Below are 10,680 nucleotides of genomic sequence, written 5' to 3'. Positions count from 1 at the left end.
CATATCTCGGGACTTTCCAAAATCACCCATTCGACATTTTTGGACCTTATAATATGGACGATTTTTTCCCGCATTCCTCCATATGTAAATATGGATTCCCAGGTCTGAAAGGGCCAGGTTCTCGCCCCTGTGCACCATTTTTTTTTTAATAAATATCGTAGAAGGGTATTTTTATGCAAAATATGATAAAAACATATATAGCCAGCTGTGCCATAGGCCCGATGAGTTTTTAAATAAATAAATAACCCTCCTCGGAAGTTTGAATATCCAGACTTTCAACAGTGTGAAAACAGTAAACACGAAGAAAATACTACATTCGCTAGTAGAAATATGTCGGCAACCGGGACATTCACATGTCTGTGTGATACGACGGGCTGGGAGGTATCTGGAGAACCTGCCATCAGTTGCTATTGTCATTGCAAATCTTGTCGTGTATACGGCGGAGATGCGTCCCAAGTAGCCGGTTATACACCGGAACAGTTCAAGCTCACGAAAGGAGAAGACAATCTCATAAAATACGAGAGTGCTCCCAGTAAGTTCCGACACACTTGCAAGACCTGCGGTTGCATGATATACAACATTCTCCCGAATGGCCTGAAAGTAGTACCCTTGGGTGGGATCAATTGGGCCGACGATGGAAAACCCGTGGTGCCTAACATGCACATCTTTGTCGGGGATAAAGGACTAGAAGACATAACCGACGGTCTTCCTCAACACGAGTCGTTCCCTTGAAATATTTCATTCGCCACTGTAGAACCATCGTCCAAAGGATCCTCTGTATACCGGGGCGTAGGTGGCGCTGTTGTGAGGTTTTTGATCAAGTGTTGCTAAACGCACAGACGGTGATGGCCGATACCTGTTATAGCGAGACTTTCATTTGCCAACGGATATTAAACGATTATTGTTGTATGCTAATAAAAAAGGATCAAATACTACTTACTGCGTCTAGGTATACTTTGGACCATTTTTATCTTAGTTGTACTTTGGATTATATTCATCTTGTTACACGTTGTATTTGATCTCGTCGAGTGCATCGACGCTGTGTTACTCAGATACTTTGTTTCGTATAGCCAACGAGAAAGTACTGTTTCTTCTTCACAATTCTCGTCTGAAGGTGTATATATCGTGGCGTGGTCTTCAAGGATCGTTCGCAGATGCACGTGCCCATTGTGTTGTTTTCGATGTCAATGGTTCACAAGTAAGCTGTGAAACGAATCGTTCTTGAAAATTTAGGTTATAGAGTGCCGTCTGGCCTGTGTACCTCCGGTCTCCGTCAGCCTACACTTTCACAGCCAATGGAGGTACCATGTTATCTGTGTCTATCGATCTATGAAACCACGCCGCACGGGCTTACACTATCATGGACGCCTGTTCCCGTTAACACTACAGAGTACAGGTTTGTCGAGCAGTGACAGATTTATGGAACCACAGTGAGGCATTGAGTGAACCAGGCGTACTTTCATTCTTAAGCTACTGTAGGAACGCAAAACATGCAGACGCTTTCTCAAATTGTTCGATGGTAGTTGTATTGGACACATTCAGAGAAAACTTGCTTTATAAATCATGACCTCTAATAAAGCAGAGCAGAAGCGATATTCCACGCATGCGAACGTGTTTTTAAGCGCAAAGTGCAAAATGGGATATGTAAGTCAGGATGTGTACTCTTTCCAGCGCATAACATTTCGCTAACAGCATATCAGATCATTCCATCTACAGCAAAGCTCAGGAATAAATGACACACTCGCTTACGATAACGTTTAATTTCAATACATCAACTCAAGACACAGAAACATACCGTAAGATATTGTACATTCAAGAAAGTACGAAGTCGGAGAAAGATTAGACAGAGCTGCACAGCCATTTTAACATAGAGACTTACTGTATTGCGAGCATTGGGAACCGCAGGTGGAACAGGACCAGTGGAAGGTAAGTATGCCGGCAGTAGGTCGTATGAATATACCCATACCAGCTATGAATACACCCATACCAGCTATGAATACACCCATACCAGCTATGAATACGCCCATAACTATGAATACACCCATACCAACTATGAATACGCCCATATCAACTATGAATACACCCATACCAGCTATGAATACACCCATACCAGCTATGTATACACCAATACCAGCTATGTATACGCCCAAACCAGACCAGCTATGACTACACCCATACCAGTTATGGAATGGAAGAGAGATTTCGTAGGCCTGTGCGTTTGCGAAGACTCATGGAGAAGGTACACGGTGACATTGAGCTTGAAACTTAAATAATGTGCAGTTGGGTTTTTACTGCCCGATACTTCACATTTGAAGCAGTAGCACATACTACATCTACGGTTCCGTCCTCGAGTTAGTTTCACAGGTCAAGGAGTACGTGAGATATAGGCATATGGCATCATGCTACCGACGTTAAAATACGTTTGATTGACCCGTAAGTGCCCTCTGGTTTCAATTGATCTAAAAGAGGTTGTACGCGCAGTTCTAACTTCCTCTTGGCCTCGTCGTCCAATCGAAGCGTGGCCCAGTATTCCCGCAGCTTTCGTTGATTCTCGCGACGTCTTATCTCGTAAAATACAGCTGCACTGTGGAGGAGCTCACCTGGAACCGGATTTTTCTCACACATTTCCACACGTGCATGAATATCGGTCCTAGTTGGTTTCCAGCAAAACGCGCAGAAATGATTCCGGCCTTTCGGACAGGAAGCACACGTCAGCGCAAAACAAGCATCGAAGGACTCATCCAGAACATGCCCCATCTCTGGGCACTTCATAGTTAATATCTCGTCGGCTATATAGTTAAATACTCTACTTTCAGCCGCTTCACGCTGCTGCTCGAGCAACACTCACCTTGGGTTTGTTAATGAGACACATTGCCTCGTCAAAGGTTTTCTCGGTCACGTGGGGTGCGTAGACCTTAGGTTCCCAGATTTTCTCGCACCCGTGCGCCTGCATTGGACACGGCAGCCATCCGATGGGTCGCGTGATGTGGCTTGTATTGGTCATATCGTACTTCAACCAATCGTCAACGCAACTATCGCAGACTACATGTCCGTTCCGGCAAGTTAAACTCTCCGCAGCAATGAACGCTTCGTAGCAGATTGCGCACTGTCGAGAGGCCTGTACATACTTGAATATCGTTGACTGCATCACTTCTCTCAGGAGTGGGCGGTAAGTGTGATCACTAGCGGTCGTACGATCAATCAAAGCAGAGATATTCATTTCACTCGCATCCGAAGCATGGCCACTCATATCCAACCCCTCGAAGATGTCCTGCAGTACCTATCCCAAGGAATAAACATCTACACTCTTGTCGTACTTGTCCACTGTTCCCATGCGTATTTCGGGCGCTTCGTGCTTGCACGTCAGTCCCACCGAGGAAGTCATTGTGCTGTTGGCATCGTGCACATCATCGAAATCGCCAAGGATGGCCTACAGCGAATGTTTTGTGATGTTTTAACAACAGAATAGATACATCATCTGATATAAAGACCCCTTGCAAGTCAGTGATAAAGTCGATGAAGTATATAACACAAGCAGCATATATCCAAAGATCGACCAGCAACATTCCAACCTTGAGACTCTTACAGATCTTTAGACACCCACAACAAATAAGACACTCACAACCTGTTTACTAACCTTTAATGTAGGTGTCAAGAATATGTTCTCCAGCTTCAAGTCACAGTGTACGATGTCCTGCTCGTGCAACCCTTCCACAGCACACACTATCTGGTGAGTCATTCGCGGGCACAGTTGCGGGTCACGTTGCGGGTGGTTGGTGATCCATATGGCGAGATCACCATTCTCATAATAGAGTATGAGCACAAGGCCCCACTTGTCCTCAATGAACACCCCAACCACGGGCACCACGTTCATCACCCCGCGCAACGCTCCCAGTTTGCTACAGGTTTTGAGGAAATGCATATGAAGTTCCCTTGTGGTGAGATGATAGGACTTAATAGCCACTTGCGCTCCCTCTGTATCTGTGCGAAGTGTCACAGGTCGACCGGGACGATCCGACAGCTGGCTGACAAAAGCGTATTTCTCAATTGCGTCATCTTTCCGCAACAAGCCCTGCTCAGCACACTTCATCTCGTATTCTCCCATACTGAAGTACGCCTGTACTCTCGGAAGATTGAGCAGTTTCGGGTGATGTTCGTCAGCTCGTTGCAGCCACTTTGATAATTCGCGATCAGCATCTTTCTCTCGAATGCGCATTTCTCGCTCCCACACCTCGAGTGCTTCTTGTAAGCGTTGCGCCTCTGCATCATCGCCAGCCAGAATGATTCGCGCACCCCATTTCTTACGCTCTGACTTAACATTGCCACTCTGTGTGTGCTGGCTGACAACTAGCGACACATCCGGAATAAGCAACCTCTCACGCAGCTGAATGAATACAGGTTGTACTTTGCAAAAGTCTACCAGTATTTGAGAGCCTTTCGTTTGGTCCTCTAATTCGTTTGTGAGCGCAGCCATGCACCGGTCAATCCACGATTGTGTCATGAGCTGTTCTGCGTCCTCATACTCATACTCGCGCAAAACGAGAAGGGAAGCTGCTCTCGTAAATGCTGAATGGACGTATCACACTCTGCGCGGATATCGGACATGTGGCCAAGTGCGGTGGTGAACTGTTCACTGACGCTGCAGGCATCCATACACATCTGCCGCATGTCCTCAAAGCCAAGAGCTCCCGTCGAATCTTCATCCTGCGACGGTGCACATGTGCGTAGTGTGTCAAGCGCTTCCACCGCTCGATCCTGAATGCGAGCAACTGGATTCTCCGAACGATGCAGCAATGCAATGGAAATCAGATCGATAGCCTGAGACCTCACGCGATTGCGCTCGCGGATGGCGTCCTCGTTGACGTCTTCCGAGGTGCGGATCTGTTGTTGCAACTGATGAAATTTCACGAGAATAGCCTCGGCCTCAGTGAAGTGCTCGGCGGAGCGCTCCGCCGGTTTCGCACTTTGCAATTCCATCAGCACTGCACAGCAGTTGGTAAGAAGGTCGATCACTCCACGCCGCGTGTGACGCACTTTTGTTGCGTGCTTATAGCACACATCTATGTCTAACACATTCTCAGATACACTCTTCCCAAAACCAGTGAGTACCGGTAATTTCTCAGCGTCGCGGGTCAATTGGCTGGTCCTTTTTGTTTGCTGTTTGGTATCATACACAAATGAGCAATCATATGAGGTCTGCGAGAGGTCTGTGTTATTGCCAGTGTTTGTGTACATGTTCATGGTCACACAATTGGGTACTAGCAAACTGTAAAGATATATCTATGGGTTTAGGGGGGCAGTGAGCTATATGAACTGTGATGCTTTCCTCGACACTACGTTTTTCCAGACCAGATACTTTTTGATACGAAGTTTGCATGCGAGGGATTCCTAGTCGCGGTATTGACTAATCAATTATTTCGCGCTCTATATCAGGTTGATATATTGTTTTTAGAAAAACATGTCTGTGCTGTATTCACGGATTGTCACACAATTGATGTGCACTTACCTCGCGTTGCAGTATGTTTTCCTGTACACTTTGCAGTGTCTGCAGAGCTATAGGAAAAAAATTGTGCAGTCGGCGATATGGATAAAAACCGAGGGACCTGTCCACCTGGTGTTCAAACATATGAAGTGAAGCAGAAGCCCAGGTTAGAAGAAAAACATGACAGGATTTTACTGGATTCATCTACACGCCAGGATAAAGCAATACATTGAATAGAATCAGTTTCTCATGGAGCCTTGTTGTACTCGTACTAAAACACTAACTATGAACTAAAAAAGAATGTGGATTTATGTGTATGTAAGTATATTACATTATATATATATATATATATATATATATATATATATGTATGTATGTATATATATACATAAATATATATGTATATATGTATATATATATATATATATATATATATCGATATAGAAATACATTATAGACATAGATATAGATATATATATATATATATATATATATTATATATATATATATATATATATATATATATATATATATATTCATATCAAAGATCAGGTTTGTATCATCCTGCAATCTGAAGATCCTTTCTCTAGTGTCATGCCGTCAACTACTCACTACCGTATGAAGCAGGTGTAGTTACATACATGGTGAATATTTCATTGAATGTACAAATACGGGAGCAATTTAATATGTACACAGCGAGTATCTAAAATAGATACTATTGGTGCAGGGGGCTCTAACTCTTGAATGTCATACTCGTGAACTTTCAGAAAAATTACCTAGAGCTGATGAAGAGGTTTAAATTAGGCTCGGGATATTTCAGAAGTAATTGATGAAGCTCGTTTGTTTCAAGAGAATACAGTGACTCAATTGGTACCAGACTATAGGTATACACAGGCGTGCAGCAGAGAAATAATCAAAAGCGAAGACAGACCATACATATACATATCGTGACATGATCCTCTAGAGAGAGATAGGAGTGGAACATTCAAAATTAGGCTGATCGTTACAAATATGAATAATGAGCTACGAGAAACAATGCATATAAATACAATAAGCGACGAGAAAGAATATATATAAACATAATATGCGACAAGAAACACTGTATATGAGAATAAAAGGCGACGAGATACAATGCATATATGAATATAAAGCGACAAGAAACAATGTATATATAAATAAAAAGTATGTGTGTGGAAGATTGTGACAATCCGCAACACTGACACTTCATTCAGCAGTCTCCGTAGACACAGATACATATGAGTTACTTAAAGAAAGGTCACACCACAATAGACTTTCCCCTTAACATATATTGTAGTCGTGCTAAGATAGTTATGTATGCCAGTTCAAATATCATGTAGTCGTGTGTGCTACAAAGTATTCTGAAGAAGTATGTGCTACAAATTATTCTGAAAAGGTGTGTGCTACATATATCTTCAATATAAGATCTCGGAGATACCCGTGAATGAGCAATGTGAACACCTCCGGGACACATATGCAGCGTTTGACTGAGGCCTTTACATGTGTGTAATACATGGAATAATCTGATGCATTGGAAAGTTTTTACAGCACATGAATCACAACTACTGTGCAAAAATCAACATCGAAAGGAGAGCAAAACACACAGTTACATATAATTACCTTCTCGAGAACTGAGTCGTCAGCACCATTGTTCAATAGAAGCTCAATAACTTCGATATGTGACTTCTTACACGCCGCAAACAACGCTGTGTATCCTTCCTGTGTAACATCATCATCAGAAAGAGAACGCGGTCAGCACACCTACAACACTGATTGGCGTTAGGTGAATCTAGGAATCAGAAGACATCCTTTTCTCGACAGATTCTTAGCATTGTGAATTGGTAAACCTACACATGGAGTTCTAGTGTACTGCCCCACGATATCCGCATTGGCATTGCACCCCATGAATATTTAACTGCTCTCAAAGGATTGGTACACTGACGAAATATACCAGATAGTTATCATTTAACAAGTAGCCGACTCTCCATGTTGAAACGTATGAGATATTATTTTAGGGTTTAGGAGTATCGCTATTGTCAGTGTACTTGCTGGTTGTCCTTCGATTCTTGTAGTTTAGTTATCAGCAGCACTTCTAGAACAGTATTTTTTTCAAATAAATGTGCACTCAGAAGCTATTGACACTCATTTGAGATTGCCCGTTCATGACTCAGTCCCAAACTATATGTATATCACCCGATATCCCAAAAGAATTATATGACAGAGACAACGTCGAGCTATGCGTCCGTTGTGGTTTATGTATAATGTATGACGCATACGATGTACGAATCAAACACGCACAACCAGACAGCGCGAGAATCTGAAACAGTGCAGACAATGCAGAAATTCTCAAAAAAAAAAAAGCACACAATGACACCTTCACATGCAGCTAAAAAATACTCACGGGGTTGATATTGGCTCCGTTCGCCAGCAGCAGTTGTACCACATCTACATGCCCATACAGACATGCCGTAGTCAACGGATTGGCTGGTCCGCCTGGCCCTACCGGATGCCATCCCCCTCTGTCTGGCTCATAGTGGTACTGTAGGGCAATATGAAGGACCAACCAATCAAGTCAGATAAGTCATCGAGACGCAATCACAGCAGTGAAAGTATCGGAGCATCGGCTGATTGTACAGTAGTGAAAGCGTAGGCTGATCGTACAGTAGTGAAAGCGTAGGCTGATCGTACAGTAGTGAAAGCGTAGGCTGATCGTACAGTAGTGAAAGCGTAGGCTGAAAGCCAGCTCACGGGAACATTCATGCATGTGTGTGTCACGACGATTGAACACGAAGGTTACGTTGCCGCCACTGTCGAGTAGTAATTTCTGCTTCGCACAAGATAATATAAAGCCAAAGGGATAGATTCCTCAAACTTGAACTTCACTATAATCTTAACTTTTTATCGTCCAACATAATCTTAACCTTAACATTAACCTTAGCCTTCATCTCATTTTAATCTTAACCTGAACATTAACTTTCACTTAAATTTTAACCTCAATCTTCAACTTAATCTTAACTTTAACCTTAACTTTTAACCTGAACCTTAACATCAACCATAATCTTAATCATGATCTTAATCACAAAATTGTATAGCAACTGCCAATATTGTGTGCCACCCAATACAAAAAGTGGTATTGCGTTTCTTACTTGCAATCTGCTCTAAAGGGAGTAGTTGGAATATGCACGAAATAGTTTTTCTTTGCCAGGTTAGAAGTACCCTGATGCATAGCGACTGATTACAAGTCTTAAGTGACAGGCCGTACACTGGCATTACTGGAGTGATTGACATCGACTATCTTTACGTAAAAATATTGTCGTCAGTGACAGATTGGCTGCCCATAATTTAACATGGTACAGCGTACGTGTTCAGTGCATTTAAAGAGCTACTACGCCTGTGCGAACAGCTCAAAACAGCAATTAAAAACACTTTCAGATAACAAGTACGTGCCTCATTCCGATCGTTTAAAGAACAAACAACAAAGAACAACTATACGACATATATCGAAAACATGAATGCGCGTGCACGTAAACATTTGACTAGGCGACTCGATGAAAGTGATGCTCGCGTGCGACCACCACTTTCGCCGCAAACGAACCCTCTTGCCATCACAACTGTTTGTTCATTTAATTCCACCCTAAAAAAAATCGTCGCAAACGGCATTTTTACCGTGACACTTTTTTGATACGTTCTTTGTATCCTAATAACTTTCGACGGAGAGAGACAGCTTGAATTCCTTGTGACCATTGAGACAGCTTTATTGTTCTGAATGGACAGTAATATTTGAGACGACCCCATTGGTTTGAACTATAATATTTGAGACAATTGCGCTGATCCAAGCATATAGCACTTACCTCAAATAGTGGATCATTCACATTGAATCTAGGGCTGTCACTGTCGATCAGTCAGCGTACCTTATTCGTATCACCAACACTACATGCATCGAATAGTTCCAACTCGCCTCTGGTACAATGCATATTGTAAAGGCCAAGCTATCTATTTTATTTTTCCTATTTCCGTTTCTGATGTGTGACTAATCCGAAAACGACCTGCGGTCGTTGATACAATAGTGTCGTTCCTCTCTACTAGTCTACTCTCCATCAACGTCAAATTATTCACCTGTAGATAATCTTATTACCATAAATAATGCCACAGCACATTCTCCAGAGCAGATCTGATGCACAATCACAAGTCAGTAGTCACAACTAATAAATAACAACTCGCAATATTCGATAACTCAACTCACACAGTTATATTGCATACTTTGACTCGGGAGAGAGAGAGAGAGCATAGTTTTGTAATACCCCCGTGGCGCGAAGGCGTCAAGGCGTCACTAGCGTGTCGTCATCGCTTTGTGTTTGGATTGGTCTAGAAAACTCGCCAATATATTTATTTTTTGAATACACTGTACATATCTCCATAGCCTTCTGAAAATTTTAATTGCAGAAGGGCGTAGGTTATACCATTTATGGATGATATTTCATACTGAATGTTCTATATTTATTTTTAGTAAATAGGATGAAACCTTGAAGAGTTCCATCAAATTCGGACATATGTATTTAGCCGGTACAGAGTCATTACACGTAGGCTTCAATGCATAGCCTATGTTTTATTTAGTACTTGGGCTACCCTACGCATTACACTTTGTACATTTTGGCAATTTTCGGCCTTTTGTACTCTCTAAAACTCCGGTGTTTTGTACTCTGATATACTTCGTAAATACTTCGTAGTGTCAGACTAGCGAAGAGAAACACACACAGCGCAACACACATGCACAGCCGGACAATCAGCTCTCTGTCTCCCATTATACCAGACAAAGAGCTACTGTCTGCTGATTGGAACGATGATCGAGGACAACAGCATCGGGTTGATAGGTGGATACTTACCTTCAGCTCACTAGTGCTTTTACGCGTGTCATATTTGTGGTCGGTCCTTGTGTGTGCTTGCTTCATAAGGTGTGTGCACGCAAGTGCGTGCGCGCGTGCATGAGAAATCAGACAAGTCGAGACGGATATATTGAATTATTTATTTGTCTACTGTAACTAATCGGAGCGCAGAATAGGTACTGTCGTATATAGTCGGCAAACTGACAAGGTAGATACTCTAAATCAGTCGTGTGTACTCTCAGAAGTTGTCGCTCTCGTGTGTGTATTTAGGATATTTCTTCTCTTTTTTTTAACACC

At 42.6% G+C, this 10,680-nt stretch overlaps 3 protein-coding genes across 3 annotated transcripts; 1 reads left to right on the top strand and 2 right to left on the bottom strand.

The window, feature by feature from the left end:
- The first annotated feature begins 271 nt into the window (after positions 1-271).
- Positions 272-935, top strand: SARC_01878 (hypothetical protein). Its single transcript, XM_014304401.1, has one exon. It carries the CDS (start codon positions 331-333, stop codon positions 730-732), a length of 402 nt encoding a protein of 133 aa, XP_014159876.1. The 5' UTR covers positions 272-330; the 3' UTR covers positions 733-935.
- A 1,886-nt stretch (positions 936-2,821) lies between these two features.
- SARC_01877 (serine/threonine protein kinase) lies at positions 2,822-4,474 on the bottom strand (the record flags this gene model as incomplete). The annotated part of the gene is made up of 3 exons (XM_014304400.1): positions 2,822-3,271; positions 3,305-3,430; positions 3,638-4,474. 3 exons carry the CDS (start codon positions 4,472-4,474, stop codon positions 2,822-2,824), a joined length of 1,413 nt encoding a protein of 470 aa, XP_014159875.1.
- Positions 4,475-4,497: 23 nt separating this feature from the next.
- SARC_01876 (hypothetical protein) lies at positions 4,498-8,568 on the bottom strand (the record flags this gene model as incomplete). Its single annotated transcript, XM_014304399.1, has 5 exons — positions 4,498-5,157; positions 5,507-5,611; positions 7,121-7,219; positions 7,902-8,039; positions 8,536-8,568. 5 exons carry the CDS (start codon positions 8,566-8,568, stop codon positions 4,498-4,500), a joined length of 1,035 nt encoding a protein of 344 aa, XP_014159874.1.
- Positions 8,569-10,680: the final 2,112 nt, after the last annotated feature.

This window comes from Sphaeroforma arctica (genome assembly GCF_001186125.1).
Source record: "Sphaeroforma arctica JP610 unplaced genomic scaffold supercont1.79, whole genome shotgun sequence".
Taxonomy (NCBI): Eukaryota; class Ichthyosporea; order Ichthyophonida; genus Sphaeroforma; species Sphaeroforma arctica.
The sequence above is the reverse complement of the archived record's forward strand: the minus strand, read 5'-3'. Positions and strand labels throughout refer to the sequence as shown.

Excerpts from the sequence above, each read along its gene's own strand:
- SARC_01878 (XM_014304401.1), top strand. The coding sequence starts at position 331 with ATGTCGGCAACCGGGACATTCACATGTCTGTGTGATACGACGGGCTGG.